Consider the following 20,110-nt stretch of genomic DNA (forward strand, 5'->3'; position numbering starts at 1 on the left):
TTAGAAATCTCGTTCCAAGACGGTCATTTTGACATAAGGTAGGCCTAATTCTGAGATCTGAGTTCAAAGATACGGCTTCCGAAAGTTCTGCGATTTTTATGCACTATTTCTGCCTGCGTTGACTTTGACTTTTTAGCTTATCGGGCTTTAAATGGGCTTTTTCTCCTTGGATCTTGTCCTTTAATCAAAGAACTTCTTAACAACCAACCCTTGCTCCATTATCTCGCAAAAAGGGCGCATTTCTACACATATTCGACTCCAATGCCTGAAATACATAAGAACACGATAATAGTGATAGGGTTATATACTAAAAGTATTACTTTTGTATTAACTCTAATTCTTTATATTTTGAATAAGAATCATATGGGCAAATGTTGTGCATATTATATATGTTATTAGTTATATGCATGTGTCTAATATTTTATGTTGTAGATGATATGGTGTGTGGTAATACACAGAAGATCATATCATCAGTACCTTATAAAGTATAAATAAAAGTTCACAACCTAAATGGATTTGGACAAACCATTGGTAAGGTTGTAGTATAATATGGTATTAGTCTATCTTGACTATAAGATTACACTAGTACACTTTGTGTGTATTGAATAGGACCAAGTGAAGTTATTTCTCTTTATACTGACTATATAAGAGAACAAACACCTCTGTTATTATGGATATTTGTCCTCTTAATCCGAATATAATAACGGGCACTTATATGCATTGTACATTGCTTTAAATCATCAATGAGTGAGATTCATTTGTGAATCAACAAACTTGATGGATTGGGTAATGACATTGTATGTAAGGTGTGCTGTTGATTATAGAAGGAATCTGTGACCCACAAGAAGTCAGGTTGATGATGTCCCCTTGAGGAGCTTATAAGGATTGTCATGTAAACCCTGCAGGTGGATTTATTCTAACATGACAATGAGGTTGAGTGGTACTACTCAAGCATATAAGAAGTTGATTGATGTAGTTGTCAGTAACTTGACTTAATCAATGGGCATTCAATATCTTAAACACGGGGAGATCAACAAGCATATAATATGGAGCCCATAAACGCTGACACGTAATTTGGGATTAGGGCGGTAGTGCAACAATGGCCTTTAGTAGAATAAGCCATTTGTTGACGGACTTGGGCCGTGTGTTCTAGGTGAACATGGGAAGCCCAAGCCCGTTAGGAGGCCCAACCCTAATTTCTCCTCATGGTCCCTGTTGTAGCCTATAAATAGAAATCCTTCTCTCCTGGCCGAATTCACTATTCATCTGGATTGAAAAGAGGCAAGAAAAGATAGATCCAAAATCGGTTCTAGCTTTGTGAGAAAGAAGGGGGTTGGTAGGTCGTTGCCCACACAACGTCCAATCTATTGAAATGAATACAACAGAAGATCAAGAGGTGGTTGTTGATTTCATAGCTATTGGATTCTTAGAGATATCAAGAAGTCGATCTAAAGGTAAATTTCTAACCAAACCGTGACAGCCTTTATTCCGTTGCGCGTGGGTGTTTTGCGGTTCGTAGTAAATCATTTGGCGAAACCATAACGGTTCCTACGATTGGTATCAGAGCATGTAGATTTGTTAGTAGATGTAGAACTGTTCTAACTTGGTTTTGCAGGCATCTAGACCAACTGTTATGGTCAAAATGATTTCTGAAAAGAAATGGATCGATTTTGATTTTATGAAAAGTGATCGTTTTTACGATTTTTGTTTATTGGTGGATGTAATTTAAATCACGGTATGCATCGTGTTGTTGTTTTTCATCCATGATGTAATCATATGTAAATATCTAAAGATAAAAAGGATCAAGAATTGGATTGGTTCAGATCCGAAACTGAGTTTTTTATGCTGGACCACGGGTTGAGCGCGGATCGCGCTCAAGCGTCTGGAAGTCGTCAAAGGCTGGAGCGCAGGTGGAGCGCGGGCTGCACTGATGTGTCTGGAAGTCGTCAAAGGCTGGAGCGCGGGTCGCGTTTATGCGCCTGGAAGTCGTTGAAGGCATGAGCGTACCACGCACCTTGTGCAGGCACAAATGGAGCACGGGTCGCGCCCTTCACGGCAAAAAGAGAATTTTTTTTTCTCTATAATGAGATGAAATTTGTTTGCTGTTCGGGGGTCTATGAAGTGATTTCGTGAGGTTTCCAGTGAACCCCGCCGAATTTTGCGAAGGCAACTAAAAGAGTTCGGCGAATAGGATGGAGCAATGAATATGGGCCATAACAGTTGGGAATTTATTTTCCATTTTATTGTTGATATTTGCTTATTCTATATGCATGTTTTTATTTGTGGATGTTTGTTAAAAACTAAGCCCACATGAATAATAGATAACATGGACATAGACCTGACCAGTAAACAGAAAGATCTTCAGTTCTAAATAACTAAGTGGGAGCGGGAATTTGTTTCGTATAAATACCACGGTCTCCATTACTGGTTTGTTGGTGATGTAATTATACTTGAGCATCGGTTTTAGTGCCTTCCTCTATATCGGATGAGTCTAATTACGGATCACCAGAACAAACTTCGAAATCACAACTATATGAAGTTATTAATGTATGGATTCACTTATCTATCTGAAGGGATTCATTACAAATAATGGACTAAGAAGTTGAGTAATGGTACTACACCATAATAGGCTATTTGCAATGGTAAAAAAATCGTTGCTAATAATTTTCGCAACGCTTTTTAAGCGTTGCAAATATGGTTTGGGTAAAGTGTTGAAAATATTTGCAACGGTTAAAAAGTGTTGCAAATAGAAATTTCAAACGCTTATTAATCGTTGCAATAATGATTTGTAACGCTTTTTATACCAACGGTTCTTAACCGTTGCAAAGTTGTTAGTTAATTTTTTTTAAAGAAGTCTTAGTTTGTTCATGCCAATTTGTTTGTAACAGTTATAAACCGTTATTGATGGATTGTTGATAAAAAATAATAATTTCTCATATTTTGTAGCAACCAGCTAAACCTACAAAAAGATGCCCCTCTTGCACCATATAAAGAAATCATAAATTCTTATTTAAACTAAAGTTATCCTGTACACAATATGCATTTTCATACCATTTTACAAATAAACCATAATATACATGGGAAAAAAAAACTGATGAAGTACAAAACTAATCCAACCATATACATTCACAACTTTGAGAGATTTTCTAAACCTCACAAACTTATTGTTGGACTATCACCATAAAAGAAGTTTTCGTACCATAATCCTAAACAAGAGATAACAACTTGCGTTGTTAAAAACCCTACGCCCATTTACTTCCACAAATGCTCCAAACGAGGCCCTAGCAAAGTTTGCAATTAAATACAAATCACAGATGAATATTATCAAGAGCTCTTACAAGATGAAGCCTTCCTAGCTTCCAGTAGTTCTTTTAGTCTCTTCGTAGCCATTGATGCTTCTTCAGTCTTCCTTTACAAACTTTAAGTATAAGCAAAATGCGTAAATAAGAAGCATTGTTTGCATACTTATAAAAAATTTAGACGTATATGGAACTAACCATCTTTTGCCCTCTGATTTAGAGCCAATAGCTTATGCATCCCTTCCTTCCTTTTTGAGCTATGATAGTAAAATCACATTACACAAACTCAAAACCCTAGCATATTAGGAAATTCAAAAGGAACACGAATATATGTAATAATACAGATATATGTAGATAAAATAAAGCTGACTCTAGATAGTTTTAAATAAAATAAGCAAGAATGAATAACTTGGAGAATTAAAAAGATAGCCAAAATATATAGTTAGCTAGTGCAAGCAAGAAATAAGTTAATATCTTCACATCTTCGTGTTGTCATCTCTATGAAGAAGCAAACACCAAAAGTCCAAACTAAACAAGAAACCAATTCTCGTGCATCCGAAAAATATAAATACACAAAAAAAAAGGGATAAATATAGAGTTAGAGACAAGTTCCTGATTTTCGTAAACACAAATGTCTTTCGCCATAATGCAGAGGTACACTTAAAACTACAGCATGTCATTTGAAAACCAGATAGTGCAAAAAAATTGGGTTCATTAAAAAACCTCTATGCTGGTTGATCAATCAACTTTAACAAGGGACAACCATATGATTTAAATAAAGAACCTCTAGACTGATCTATTTTAATCAACTACAGACGACAATGGTCAACTGTAATTTGTAAACATAGAATAAACCACTTATAAGCATACATAGTGAAAGCTAACTTGTTTTACCTAAAAACTAGTGCTTACCTAAAGAACTTCTTTCTCTCGTGAAGCTTTCCACAATCTAAATTGCTCCGATTCTTGCTTTATTTTCTGCTACAATTGAACCTCAGATAATGCATATTGTGAATGGTCAGTAAGAAGTCGGGAGAAAATTTTCCAACCGCGTGTATAAATCTAGCAACAACACAACAAACACCTTTTGAGTCTTTATTCTATGAATTTCATCCCGCAACCGCTTTTGCGGCTTCATCACTTTTCTCTGCTTTCGCCTCGGAGTTGAGATTGTGCATCTTGCTTCTTCTTCAACTCTAACACTTGTAAAAAGGTAAAACTGATCAAAATAGCTAGATAGGACGATACCAAATATAAAAACAAAAAGAAAGTGAAGCATGGAAGTTTTACCTGTGCTTCAAGGAAATTCAGTTTTTGCAGATATGTTTCCTTCAATTTTTGAGCTCCATCGTTAGATGCAAAAGATATGTTTGATCTTAGGTCATCAGTCTCCCTCTGTCAATATAAAAAAGAGATAAAGGTTAATTGTATTTGTGAAGTATGTTAACTGCCAAAATATCGATAATAAAATATTTACCATCAAAGCTTTCTTTTCTTGTTCCATTTCATGAAGTTTCTTCTCATAGTGTTGTTTGAGTGTTGATGTATCCACCATTGCAAAACGCTTCACTTCATCCTTCAAAACATAGAATATTTAAGGGAATAAACAAAGAAGAAAAAGTAAAAGGGTGAGGCCAAGGTAACAACCCAAACAAAAATAAGATAACAATGATGATGATGAATTTGAAATCTCTGCCAATGTGCTTTTAAAATGAGAAGAATTTCCCAGAAAAATATAATAACTAAAAGCAGCGATTTTCGAGCATGCAGATGGTGGTCCGCATTTCCATATTAATTGTACCAAACATAGGAACAAAATTCCTTTATAGATTTATCATGTTAGCAGGGCCATGCCCAATCTTATCAGCTCAGACTTTTCAAACTCAGTACTTAACAGTACACAATGATCCACATTATGACTAAATTTAAAGGGGCCGCTAACTTAAATGAAAAAAGTAACAAACTAGCAGATATATTTCAAAAGAGAGAGTACAAGGTAGTGGAATCGCTTTCCCTCTTAATTCAATAAGCAAGTAAGGAATGCATTCCTCCGGGCGATTCTTGTTTCACGTTCTGCACTTAGCTTTTTTTTTACTATTGTTCATAGATGTAAGGGGTCCCCAAACCCACCATTTAAGTCATCGATCAAGTTTTTGCACCAACAACACATTTTAGTGGTATGCATCACCTACTTTGGTACTTAAGGAGTTAAAAGTAATCATGGAATTACTTGCTTCCAGCAATGAAATTTTGTGCCTAAGAATCTAAGGAATAAAGAGAGTAAGAATTTTGGCAAAATAGTATTGTTACTCTGTTAGTCAAGTTCTTAACAGCTGCTTCATACCTGAAGCTCCTCTGATGGTGTACCACCTTCTCCACAAAAATAGAGAAGCTCAGCTTGCAATTGCTCAACTTGGCTACGCATTCTTTGCATTTGAGCTGTCATTGGGTCATGATTTATCTACATAAAGCAAGAAAACAATGACACTTAGTTGAATAACATGGTAGAGTAGATGTATTTGTATGCATTTTGCAACCGGCAACCCAACAAAACCAATATACTTTGCAACTGGCAACTGCTTTCTTGGAAATAGTGCTAGTAATATTATAATCTCATGACAGAGAAAAGAATACATATGAAAAAAGATTACCCAACATCCTACGGCACCTACCATTGTTTCATTGCTAACCCTATTTAGTTCGAATTTCGCCTCTTTTTCACGTACAAAACACTCCATGCTGTTGTAGGACTTGTGTGTTCTGATGGCATTAGGATTATATTAAATAACATGCAATTAAATTGGGGACCCTTGTCCCATGTCTTTGAAGAGTTTCAGCCACATTATGGTAAGAGATTAAGAAGATTACGTACGAAGACCAAAAAGTTTCAAACCTCTATAGAAATTTATCCATGTATTCACAACAAAAATGGCAATTTCTTTATAGTGGGTCTGATACTCTAATTGGATTGGTCAATCTGTAATGTGCTCTCATTATCGAGGTTAACTTTCAGACAATCAAGAATGTGCAGTTCAACATCAAAGCCAGAGAGCTCATAATAATGTTCCCTGTAGGCATGATATTCACTATCCAGCATGAAAACTTTCATTTCTGTCATGAAATCAAGTATAATAGGAACATTCACATTCATTAAAAGGACAGATACCTAAGGAAAAGAAGGAAAAATGATTGGAGACCCACCTGTACATCAAATTCTTATAAAATTCAACATCCTTCTCCACCTTTAGCTCAATAGCTTTGTCTTTCAGTTTCTGCAGCCTATCCTGGTCCTCCTTGTTCCTGCAACCTTTGGCCTGGGCAAGTTTGCTTCCAGTTCCCTGAGAACAACGGAGAAGGCCTCAAAGTATAAGAATGTGGGCCTGAGAAATAGTAAAGCAAGCAAGTTCACCTAACTAAGTGAACTTACAATGGAACTGACGTGTTTCTATACACAAATTAATTAGTAAAGGTGAAACCCTAGTCCATCAATCATGCAAATATAAGAGAAATCATTCACTACAATAAAACACAGATTTTTTTTTTCGATTAAAAACAAATCACAAATTTCAACAAAACAAAAAGTTAAGCCCATAATCAAAATCGACGGTTTTCTGGTGGTGGGCGATAACCTAAAAATCAAAATCCCAAACCCGAACCTAAAACTGAAATCAAAGCTTTGAAATTTAATATGTATAATGAGGGGAAAAAAAATCAAAGCTTTGAACTTTATTTGGTTTTTTCTGTAGTAAAAGACTAACCTCAATTCGGTAATGGGGGGATTGAGAGAAGAGAAGGGAGTGGAAGAGAGAGGGAGAGGAGAGAATGAGAGGTCATGTTTTATGTTTCGACGAAATAATGAGCGCGATTTTATTTCATTTCCCTCTTTCGGCCAAAATTTAAAGTTTCTAACACTTACCCAACGGTTTGTTCTAGTTTGAAAGTGTTAGCAATTAATTCTTGAAATTCCTCCGAATTAAAGCAACACTTATCGACATTCGCAACTTACCAACGGTAAAAAAGTGTTACAAAGCAAAAAAGGTGTGTATTGCAAATAGCCTGTTATCGTGTATACACTTAGATGCAAGTAATGGTATCTTCCCCATCGGAGTCACTACTATTATTTGTAGGACCAAAGAAGGTCAGCATTTTAGTTTTACTTGTCTAGATGGAATGTGTCCACTCTAACGAGTGGTGTGCTATTAAGTTGACAAGAAGTATAACTAATAGGAAAAACCTCTCTACACGAATGTAGATATGGTAAACGTCCACACTATCATAGCTTACTACTTCTCGGTGTGTAGGGTGCTGACGGATTAATTAATTAATTTTTTTAGTTAATTCCAAAAGTATTTCCACGAATGTAGAATGACAAACGTCCACACTATCGTGGCTTACTACTTCTCGGTGTGGAGGGTGCTAAAGGGTTGATTAATTAATTAACTTTTGTTATTAACTCAAGAAGTTTTTGCCCTATATAATAGTTATTTTATGTGATTCTCAGGTTTTCAAAATGGTTACTTTCAACCCACTAGCAACTATTTTTAAGGAAAACAAACTTCTTAGCCCTAATTACATAGACTGAAAACGCAACTTGGATATCGTGTTGACTGCTGAAGAGTACAAATTTGTACTCAATGAGGAATGCCCACCTAAGCCTGATGATATTGCTGGATAAGAGGATAAAGCAACATATAAGAAGTGGAACAAGGTAGATGAGATGTCGCGGTGTTACATTCTGGCATCTATGTCAGGTGTGCTGCAACATCAGCATCAGGCCATGACTACAACTTATGATATGATGCTCAATCTCAAGGAACTCTTCGGACACCAGAATAGGGCTTCTAGGCAAACTGCCATGAAAAACTTGATGACCAGAGCTATGACTGAAGGGACTCCTATAAGAGATCATATACTCAGGATGATGGCTTATCTAAATGAGTTAGAGATCCTTGGAGCTGATATCGATGCACAAACGCAGGTCGATATCATTCTCGTGATGCTGCCTGAAAAATTTGAACCGTTCCGCCTTAACTACAACATGAACAAAAGGTTGTATTCTTTGGCGGAACTTATGACAGAATTTCAGTCAACTGAGAGTCTCTTTAAGCAGAGTTATGTTCAGGTTTATGCTATTGAGAAGGTTTCTACTTCTACGCCTAATGGCGGTAAGAAGAAGAATAATGTTCAGAAGCATAGTAACATGGCAAAGAAGGGCATGGGACCTCAAGGAGGGGAAAAAGCCTAAGGGCAAGTGCTACAAGTGCAAGCAGTCAGGACACTAGAAGCCAAATTGTCCTCTTCTTAACAAAGAGAATAATGGAGGTATGTCTTATGCACTAGTTGTTTAACATGTTTAGCGGTGTTATCTACCAGTACCTGGTGGGTAGATATGGAAACCACTAACCATGTCTACATTTCATTGCAGAGGTTCCAGGAAACCAAAAAACTTAGTGCTGGAGAGATTGCCTTATCTTTGGGGATGCTACGAAAGTAGTAGCTATTGCAGTGGGAGATATTTGTTTATCTTTTGGTAGAAATAAGACTATGGTGTTAAAGAATTGTCTTTATGTGCCTAATTTTAGAAAGAACTTGATTTCAGTTTCTATGTTAATTAAGGATGGATATCCTGTTTCTTTTAAATGACAAGATCGTCATTAAGAAAAATAAACATTTTATCTATTCTGGTGCATTAGAAAGCAATTTATACATCATTAATCTTATTCCACCCAGAGTGTATTAATTTTTACCCCGGGTAGTATTATTCTAGAAGTATTGAGAGGAGAGACATTAAACTGCTTCAGTACCAATTGTACAAGAATATGAACTACAACGTGTCACAAATGACGTACAAGAACAAGAGGTGCTTCGTCGTAGTGGGAGGGTTGTTAGACAACTTGATAGGTGGATTGGTTTGGGAATGTCTTTAGACATAACCACTGATAACCAATATCCTGATCCCTGGACCTACAATGAAGCACTCCAAGATAGAGATGTAATATCTTGACAAAAGGCAATGAATTATGAGATGGAATCTATGGATTCTAATCAGATTTGGGAGCTTGTAGAGCCACCCAATGGTGTAAAACCCATTGGATGCAAGTGGGTCTATAAAATGGATGTCAAGATAGCTTTCCTTAATGGAAGTCTTGAGGAAACCATCTATATGGAGCAACCAGAAGGATTCATTGAAAAAGGTCAAGAGCATCTTGTTTTGTACAAGAAATTTGATGGAAACGTAGTGATATTTCTTGTGCTTTATGTGGATGACATCTTACTCATTGGAAATAATGTGAAAGTGTTATCAGACATAAGGGTATGGTTATCAAAGCAATTTGATTTGAAGGACTTGGGATAACCGAGTCACATCCTTAGGATCAAAATTATAAGAGATCGCAAGAAAATGATGTTGTGCTTATCTCAGGCTACCTATATTGATACTGTGTTGACTCGTTCTAACATGCAAAACTCCAAGAAAGGTTTCTTTCCTTTCAGGCATGGAGTTCCTCTATCAAAGGATATGTGTCCTAAGACACCAAAAGAGATAGAGGACATAAAAGCGGTTCCTTATGCTTTGGCTGTAGGAAGCTTAATGTACGTCATGTTATGCACGAGGCTAGACATCTGCTTTGCCATTGGTATGGTTAGCAGATATCAGAAGAACCCATGACAAGGGCACTGGACTGCGGTAAAACATATTTTGAAGTACCTGAAAAGGACTAAGGATTATATGTTATTATACCAAGCAGATAGTTTGGTTCCTTTAGGGTATACAGATTCTGATTTTCAGTCAGATAGGGACAAGAGTAAGTCTACCTCAGGTTGTGTGTTTACCTTGTGAGGTGGAGCCATAGTATAGAGGAGTATCAAGCAGAAATGCTTGTCTAACTCCACCATGGAAGCTGAATATGTGGCAACCACTGAGGCAACCAAATAATCAGTTTGGGCTCTGGAACTTCTTGTAAGCAAGTAAACACATTGAGCGCAAGTACCACCTAATAAGAGGAGATGTTACTGTTACCAAGATAGCATCAGAAGATAACCTAGCTGACCCCTTGACAGGCATGTTGAGGGGATGGGAATCAGATGCTTGGCAGCATAGCTTTAAGTATAAGTGGGAGATTTGTTAGTAGTATACTATAAAACACTGCTTTGAGTATAAGTGGGAGATTGATAGGGTTATATACTAAAAGCATTACTTTTGTATTAACTCTAATTTTTTATATTTTGAATGAGAATCATATGGGCAAATATTATGCATATTATATATGTTATTAGTTATATGCATGTGTCTAATACTTTATGTTGTAGATGATATGGTGTGTGGTGACACACAGAAGATCATATCATCAGTACCTTATAAAGTATAAGTAAACGTTCACAATCTAGATAGATTTGGACAAACCATTGGTAAGGTTGTAGTATAATCTGGTATTAGTCTATCTTGACTATAGGATTACACTAGTACACTTTGTGTGTAGTGAACATGACCAAGTGAGGTTATTTCTCTTTATATTGACTATATAAGAGAACAAACACCTCTGTTATTATGGATGCTTGTCCTCTTAATCCGGATATAATAACGGGCACTTACGTGCATTGTACATTGCTTTAAATCATCAATGAGTGAGATTCATTTGTGAATCAACAAACTTGATGGATTGTGTAATGACATTGTATGTAAGGTGTGTTGTTGATTATAGAAGGAATCTGTGACCTTCAGGAAGTCGGGTTGATGATGTCCCCTTGAGGAGCTCATAAAGATTGTCATGTAAACCCTGCAGGTGGATTTATTTCGACATGACAATGAGGTTGAGTGGTACTACTCAAGGACATAAGAAGTTGATTGATGTAGTTGTCAGTAACTTGACTTAATCAACGGGCATTCGATATCTTAAACACGGGGAGATCAACAAGCATATAATATAGAGCCCATAAACGCTGACACGTAATTTGGGATTAGGGCGGTAGTGCAACAATGGCCTTTAGTGGAATAAGCCATTTGTTGACGGACTTGGGCCGTGTGTTATGGGCGAACATGGGAAGCCCAAGCCCGTCAGGAGGCCCAACCCTAATTTCTCCTTATGGTCCCTGTTGTAGCCTATAAATAGAAACCTTTCTCTCCTGGCCGAATTCACTATTCATCTGGATTGAAAAGAGAGGCAAGAAAAGATAGATCCAAAATCGGTTCTAGCTTTGTGAGAAAGAAGGGGGTTGGTAGATCGTTGCCCACACAACGTCCAATCTATTGAAAGGAATACAACAGAAGATCAAGAGGTGGTTACTGATTTCATAGCTATTGGATTCTCAAAGATATCAAGAAGCTGATCTAAAGGTAAATTTCTAACCAAACCGTGACACCCTTTATTCCGCTGCGCGTGGGTGTTTTGCGGTTCGTAGTAAATCATTCGGCAAAACCATAACGGTTCCTACAGACAGTACTAACTCTTACTTATTAATCACATAATTGGTCAAAAAGCAATATTGTTAAAAGGGTTAAAACTACAGTTTTGGGCTCTTATCAAACCACCCCCAAACAGCATTTTGCTTGTCCTTAAGCAAATATGAGAAATTAGAATAAGTGACCAAAAATGGAGTTCTAACTAATCTCGTTTCGCCGAGTACGATTGCATTGACCATGTGCAATAAGGCCTTAAGCCACTAGGAATTCCCTAGTGCACGAGTTATAGCCTCGTGAGAGTTTTCTAGTGAAGGTACTCACAAACTTCATCAATACTACAACGACTAAGAAATAAAACTATTGTTTCCTTATTTATTGTCTCAATTATCTATACATCAGTTTTAGTTTTACTTGCATATAGTTTCGTTGTTTATTCGTAGGTAAAACTATTCGTTTTACATATTATCAAATGGCGCCGCTGCCATCTTAGTTCCGTTTAGAATTGTTTTCATTAGTATTGTTAGTCTTCTCAAAGTCCCATTAAACCCACCCACCCTTGTTTGGTTATAACCGTGATTGTCTGGTTCAGAAACTAAAAAATTTCTCAGGAAAAGCCTGAGTGCTCCCCTCGCCCATCCAAGGCTAACTTTGAGCTACCGCTTGAGCTCGAGCTCGGAGTTCGAGTTGGACCAGCCTCAGCCCCTATCAAGGCAAATTTCGAAATACCCCTGCTGAAAACGCTGGAACTCGAGTTGGACTTAAGCGCGACTCGCGCCCTTTTCTGGAGCAGCCCAATTTCCACAGGTCAGTTCAATTTCCATTTCTTCAAGTTATTTAGTGTTTCTAACTTGTTACACACACTGAAGTTGCATATACAAGACGTTATTCATAAGCGAAGCAAGGAGGCATTCATGTACTTCTTTCTTCTACTCATCGCATCTCCTGTTAGAGGTTTATACTAGCATATCAGGATTGTTTTGACGATTGTCGTGTTTAGTTAAGATTGGTGTTAGCCTTACATGAGATTAAGGTCAGGTAGAAGAAAAACGCCTAATGTAATCAAACGTCAACGTCAACAAACACGCCTTTCTAGTATATCACTCACTACACCTTTAGCTAGTATACCGCACACTACACCTGATATAATGGCTAAAGAAAGAGAGTCTCCTCTCTCTGACTTTTACAAAGCCTTGAACGATAGCCCAAAATCTTGCATCGTTCTTGCAGACCCAGTGGGGGATTTTCAAATCCCCCCAAATATATTTAATTTGTTACCCGTTTTTCATGGGTTAGACCATGAAAAACTTTATCAGCATATGCGTAGGATTGAACAAGTTCTTACCACATTCCATCATCCTACGGTTGGTGCGGAACAAATTAAACTGAGGGTGTTTCCTTTCACCCTAGCCGACAAGGCGGCGTCTTGGTTAACTGCCCAAACACCTAATTCTGTGGACTCATGGGCCAAACTTGTTCAACTATTTATGGAGCATTTTTACCTACCACTGAAGACAGATGAAATGCTTTCCAAGATTCATTTTTTTTGACAGAATCCTCATGAATCCTTTTCAGAGGCTTGGAATCGTTACACTGACCTTCTTATAGAGTGTCCATATCATAACCTCGCAAAAAACACGTTAGTTCGTGCCTTTTTCAAGGGACTTTTACACCACCATAAAGAGGTCCTAGATAAACTGAGGGTGTTTCCTTTCACCCTAGCCGACAAGACGGCGTCTTGGTTAACTGCCCAAGCGCCTAATTCTGTGGACTCATGGGCCAAACTTGTTCAACTATTTATGGAGCATTTTTACCCACCACTGAAGACAGATGAAATGCTTTCCAAGATTCATTTTTTTTGACAGAATCCTCATGAATCCTTTTCAGAGGCTTGAAATCGTTACACTGACCTTCTTATAGAGTGTCCATATCATAACCTCGCGAAAGACACGTTAGTTCGTGCCTTTTTCAAGGGACTTTTACACCACCATAAAGAGGTCCTAGATATAATGAATGGGGGGTAGTTTCCTCAATAAAGGAGCCTCAGAGGCTTATAAATTTTTAGTTAATCAAACAAAGCGTAATAATAACGGGTAGTGACGATATCTCCCGCTCCGTTTGTTCTTCTTCAACAGTTAAGGCTACCAGTATGTTTTAGGTTAAATCCAATCTTGAGCTTAAAACTCTAATTGAATCCCTCACTAAAAAGGTAGAAGCTATTTCTGTTCAACAAAAGTCTACCCCTGTCATGAATGTCAACTCTATTCCATGTAATTTCTATTTGAGTCCTGCGCATCCCAACTCCTATTGTCCTCTAATCTATGAACAACAATCCGCACAGCCGGACAATGTTTGTTCCATTAATAGCGAACCTAACGCACCTTGGCGCCAAAACCCCAACTACGGTTGGCGAAATAATCAACAAGTTACACTTCCAGGGTATAATAATCAAAGCGTTAGGCCAGCAAACAATTACAATCAAGCTATACTGATAAACGTAAAAATTGATAGTTCTACCTACGAATAAATGATAAAATTCAAACGCAAGTAAAACTAAAACTTTTACGAAGACAGTTATTATCAAAGATTTCTACTCTCGATAGTATTGAAATAGAGTTGGAATAGAAGATTCGTTCCACTCCCAGTTCTTTAGCATTCAATGTTTTCTAATATTGCGAATCTATCCAAAGTCTAATGAGAGTAATGGTAGGATTATACTACGATGCAAATTCAAATAACAAGATACTAACTATAATGATTCAACTATGAAATGCTACGGAATACTAATGTTTTAATCTAGATAAAGAATTAGGGGGGATTGAATCCACCTTAACTCGACTTAATCAACTAACAAAGATTTGTCGTGATCCAAATTTCAATGTTTCGCATATCAAAATGGTAATTATAATCCCTAATTATACATGACATCTCTAACAATTAATAACTAGCATGTGAAGCAACCAAACCCATTCTCATGGTGAACTAATTACTTTCTAGAATTGAATAGATTATCACGACAATTTCTAAGTTAACAAAGATCAAGCTTCATCAATGCTTCTTCAACCCCCTCTAATGGAGGTTTAGCCTAGAATCATTATGTTATCATTTCCATATGAAATTGAATTACACATAATATAAAGATTCTAACTTTATTAAATTCAACTAAACAATAATTGAAATCTAAATTAACAACTAAGAAATCATTAAATAACAAGAATTGAAATTAGATCTAAATAATTTTAAATAACAAAATCGAAATTATCAAGAACTAACTATTTTATTTATCTAATGAATGATAAACAATGATTCCAATAACTAATCTAAAACAAGGAATGAAAACTAATTAATGAAATGAAAACTAATTAATTAACTAATTCAAAAACTCAAAAATAGATCTAGATTATTCTCTAATAGCTACTTGCTGCCTAAACTAATTGTCTCTTAAGAGTTAAGTCTTGTGTGTTAAAATGGAGGAGACCAGATCCACATTTTCGTGTATAGGCTGAGGAGCCATGTTTCGGGCCAAAAAATCGAGCCCAAAGCCCAATTTCTTCAGTCCACATAGGCCCTTTTCAACTGGCTTTAACTTCAACAGATTTTTCGTCCACTTTTTCTTCTCTGATTGGGTCAAGGCTAGGACCATTAGAAAGCTCTTTCCGAGCCGGTCGTTTTGACATAAGGTAGGCCTAATTCTGAGGCCTGAGTCCAAATATACGGTCTTCGAAAGTTCTGCTAACTTTTGTGCGCTGTTTCTGCCCGCATTGACTTTGACTTTTCAGCTTTGACCGGGCATTTTATAGGCTTTTTCTCCTTGAATCTTGGCCTTTAATCATAGAACTCCTTAACAACCAACTATTGCTCCTTTATCTCGCCAAAGTGACACATTTCTGTATATAATTGACTCCATTACCTGAAATACATAAAAACACGTAATCAGCATTGACTCTTATTTATTACTCGTATAATTGGTCTAAATGTATTATTTTTAAAGGGTTAAAACTACAGTTTTGGGCTCTTATCAAACCACCCCCAAACAGCATTTTGTTTGTCCTCAAGCAAATATGAGAAATTAGCATAAGTGACCAAAAATGGAGTTCTAACTAATCTCGTTTCTCAAAGTCGCGACAGTGCATTGACCATATCTTAACAAGGCCTTAAACCACTAGGAATTCCCTAGTGGACGAGTTATAGCATCGTGAGATTTTTCTAGTGAAGGTACTCATAAACTTTATCTATACTACAACGACTAAGAAATAAAACTATTATTTTCTTATTTATGCTCCCAATTATCTATATATCTCACTAGTAATGGATACAGAATAATCAAGTCGAAACCTAAGCTAATATATGCATTATAATCAATCATCTACAAATAAACTTATATACAATGAGTAATACTATGAAATGCACTAGCGTGTCCGTTTAGAAAACTTCGAAATAGCATCCTTAAGTAGGTCCTCACATAAATGTCAAGATAAAACCACTCTCGATTTTTCTGCTCCAAGTTTTTATACTCCTCAAATGGGTTGGCACTTTACCTTACAATCTCAATGACACACAAGGAAGTCGGAGTCAATCAAACACATCTGTCACTTACTATCACACTAACCTATTCCTAATTGAGCTAGAGGTCTTTATTAGGTGTTGCAGGGATTAGGAGATGATTTAAGAAGGAAGGAAATGGATATTCAAAAAGGACAAGTCTGAGATAATAGTGTCTTCATATTATGTAACTAGAGAAAACCTTGTTCTTTATTTTTACTTCTACACTTTGTTTCCATCATTAGCCATATTTTTCTTTTTCTTTGGCTTTTGACTCATTTGATTCTATTTTTGGAGTTCTAACTCTTTATTTTCTTTTTCTTTTTTTTTATTTGGATGGAAACTTTCTTTTCTTATTTGAAGCGACTAACAAATTCTTGATTTCAAAGGTCTTTCTCTTTTCTATTTTTCATCTCTATTCTCAGACTCATTCAAAGAATGGATAGGCTGATTTTTATTTTTATTTTGTTTTGTAAAAGGATAAAGGAATTGTGGTTTATGAAAGGCTAAAGAAAGGCTTAGAGGGGCGACTAGCGGAAAATAATTTCATAAGGTTTGAATTTCTAGCTATATTGATCCAAAGAGGGCCTAAATTCTCGCTTATGATATGGTATAGTGATCAAGCAAGTGGACGTGTGATTTCTCTATCCGGATTTTACTTCTCCCTTGTGTCATTTCTCAAACGTTTCACTCATATAAGGCTTTAGGCTATATTCTCACAGGATTTGTAGAATAAGTACTCTAGCCTAGATTTCAGAAACTTACTCCAAACAATCATAGATACTCATGTAATATATTTATAGATAGATGCAAAGATTATTACCTATATATTAACCTAAGTTTCTAAAACTATTCTAATGCAAAAGCTACGTGAGACTTCTAGATTATTAAGAGCATAGAGAAATAAAACAATACCAATATTCCTAAGTGTATAGCATAACTTTTTATTTATATTTTTAAATTTTTTAAATTTTTACTAGAAAACAAGTGCATATTATACATATATATATATATATCCTAATAGATGCCTTAATTACACGTGTTTCTATGCCCACCCCCAAACAAGAAGCATGCTTTGTCCTCAAAGTATTTAAATAAAAATGATAGAAAAATACCATGGAAACGCGTGAAATTCTGGAACATCTGCAAAACAATGTTATAACATACTAATATAGCAAATAAAACTGACCCAACTTTATAAGAGTTCCACCCGTTGAGGGGTTAATAAGAAATAAATTGTTTGGGACATAAGCAGACACTAACTAAAACTAAAAACTTACCTTATCTCCCGCTTAATCGTCCTCCTCATCCTCTCTTTCTATAAAGAATTAAGGTTTCTTCGCGTCCTACCATTCCATGATAATTTGCCAGGCTTGACGCCATTTATCATCTACGGATGCTAACCTGTTAAGCGCCACTTGGTCAGATGGGGTGTAAGGTGCAACTTGATGAGGTTGTATCCTCCACCCTTGCCAAGTCATTGCACGGAAAGATCGAATAATACAATTGGTGGTTCTCATAATGTCGACCCCAACCCAATCTGTGAAACGGGTACAAAAAACAGGGAAGAAACATAACATAATGCGGCAAACTAAAATAGGCATATGAAGTTACTTATGCCTCATGCTATGGGCTCGCGCTAAACTAGAAACTAAGGTTCGGGGAAGGTCATAAAACATACGTCCTGTGGCTAAAGCAAGGAAGACGCTGCAAGTGGCGTCATTCACAGACGAAAAACGCCATTCCCCTAATATGTTTAGCATGATCCAAAATATAACAGTGCCCATGTTCATGGACAGGCTACCAACGGCGACGTTGTATTCCCCTTGGTCCTCGATACGGAAAATTCCTGCCCCATAAGCCTTATGCAAAAACTCATAGGTGTAGACATTCATATTATCTACCCCAATAGCCCCATGGGTCTTGTATTTCAGCGGGCATAGCAAGTCCAAGAACAAATGCTAGCAAGAACCTGGTAATTTCCATTGGTTCATCCTCAATGTTGATGGAGAACACTTGTTCTCCATCTGGTCTATCAAAGAACATGCAATTATCATAGAAATAAGATGTAAGTGCTGGAGAATAATGTTCATCAGGTCTTACCATTAGCGGTTCCCAGCTTACGTGTATGATCACCTCGCGAAACCAAGCACCATAGGTGGTGCTTTGGAACAAATCTTCGAAAGATTGTTCTGGTATGACTGTAGGAGATGTCATCTCAAAACTATCCTCTGGAACAGCTACAAATGATCCTGGAACAACCCATAACAAATTGGAATTTTTCGTGCCCACAGGGGTCAGGGCGCGGGGTACGCTCAACTGAAGCCTTGTTTAGGCGTGGGTCGTGCTCTGGAGAATTTGGACTTACAGTGTTTTAGGCGTGGGTCGTGCTCAACCTATGCTTGGGTAGAGGCTGGTCGCTATCAAAGTAAAACGGACTAGCAAGAAAGTTATAAGCGCAGCACTCTCTCCGAGGTCTTTGAAATGCTGAAGTGAGAAGGAAAAAGAAGGAAAACTTGGGAGTGAAAGGTGAGAGATGAAAGTGAAAGATGTGAGTTGTGTGTGGAGAATGAATGAAGTTTATATAGGTTTTTAGTTTCCAAAACGAATCTGGAAGTTGCCAAAAAGTTTTAAGGCAATTGTCGGAAATAAAAATTTCCAAAACCGAAAACGGAAACAACCCATATTCTTGATTCTAAAACAAACCTAATATCTTTTAGGTTGAATTTAGGGTAGTAACTGCCTAACTCATTAAGATTTCATCCTACCATAATATTTACTCATAGCCATGCCAATAAACAACATTCCCAACAATCATCGCAAAATTACATAATAAATTGTGGATCATATAAAAACCTTGCTAAAAGAAATAATACCACCCCAAACAATTCGGGAAGGTGGGATTAACACTAAAATCAACGCATAATTTGAAAAGAACCAAATTAAGTTAAAATCGAAATGTAAATATGATTAACTACCGAATTCAAATTTAACAACTTAACATCCAATCTACTAAAAACAATAAAAACAACATCAATCAATAAACAACAAGAAATCTAGCTGCGAGATGAGGAAGGGATAAGAATAGGTAGTTGAGTGATCAAGAATAGAAAAACCAAACACCCCACCCCCAAACAAATTTTATAGAACAGAGTTTAGAAAAGTTGTTTTAAATGTGGGTCTTTTAAAGTCAGATTCCACTAGACTTAATATGTGGTCGTTTTAAGTCAGATTCCCCTAGACTGTGCACACCCCTAAACAAACAAGAAACTGGGGTGGCACAAAATAGATGATACGTGGTCAACTATAAACTAATAGTTGAAAGAGTTGGGGGTCTAGCCATAAAAAGATGATACTAAATGCACCTCCAAACAGAATGAAGTTGTATAAGTGGAAGCAATCATGTAGAAGAATGAAAGAAAACTTATGCAACCCATCAAAGAACATATGCAAACCATCATGTTGTAGCTGTTTTAAAGAGTTAGAATGACCTAAAAGATGAATTAGTGATACTTTAAGTGAGAAAGGAATGAAGTATGGATCCTGATGTCTTTCATGAGGCACCGATGAGAAAAAATAAGACAAACTAGGTTTCGCACTACACTCGTTCAAAGCTTGCTTCTCAACTACAGGAATGGTGTACTCATGGGATTGCGTTCTAGGCAAATACTCTTCGCTGTGAGGGTTGAAAAAATTATAGAGGATCTCTGAGGCAATAGGCTCAAGTGTAAATTTGAGGTTCCTCTAAAATGGTGGGTGAATGGATGGTTTAGTTGTGATAGATGGTTGGATTTTAGGAGGTGGTAACTCAGGTGGATGGTGGGTGGTTGGTGGTTCACCAGTTGGTGGATCCTCACACGCTCTTAAGAAATCA

At 36.8% G+C, this 20,110-nt stretch overlaps 1 protein-coding gene and 1 long non-coding RNA gene across 2 annotated transcripts; both read right to left on the minus strand.

Moving 5' to 3' along the window:
* Positions 1-3,004: 3,004 nt before the first annotated feature.
* LOC147487339 (uncharacterized) lies at positions 3,005-4,426 on the minus strand. Its single transcript, XR_015203235.1, has 3 exons — positions 4,384-4,426; positions 4,212-4,292; positions 3,005-3,556 (listed from the first exon to the last, which is right to left on the minus strand). It is a non-coding gene; the product is annotated as an uncharacterized LOC147487339 (long non-coding RNA).
* A 10-nt stretch (positions 4,427-4,436) lies between these two features.
* Positions 4,437-6,724, minus strand: LOC147487340 (kinesin-like protein KIN-4C). The gene is made up of 5 exons (XM_086574014.1): positions 6,501-6,724; positions 5,644-5,760; positions 4,777-4,875; positions 4,590-4,694; positions 4,437-4,493 (listed from the first exon to the last, which is right to left on the minus strand). Exons 2-5 carry the CDS (start codon positions 5,743-5,745, stop codon positions 4,437-4,439), a joined length of 363 nt encoding a protein of 120 aa, XP_086430140.1. The 5' UTR covers positions 5,746-5,760; positions 6,501-6,724.
* Between the last annotated feature and the right edge of the window lie 13,386 nt (positions 6,725-20,110).

This window comes from Coptis chinensis, chromosome 7, assembly GCF_015680905.1.
Source record: "Coptis chinensis isolate HL-2020 chromosome 7, ASM1568090v1, whole genome shotgun sequence".
Lineage (NCBI taxonomy): Eukaryota > Viridiplantae > Streptophyta > Magnoliopsida > Ranunculales > Ranunculaceae > Coptis > Coptis chinensis.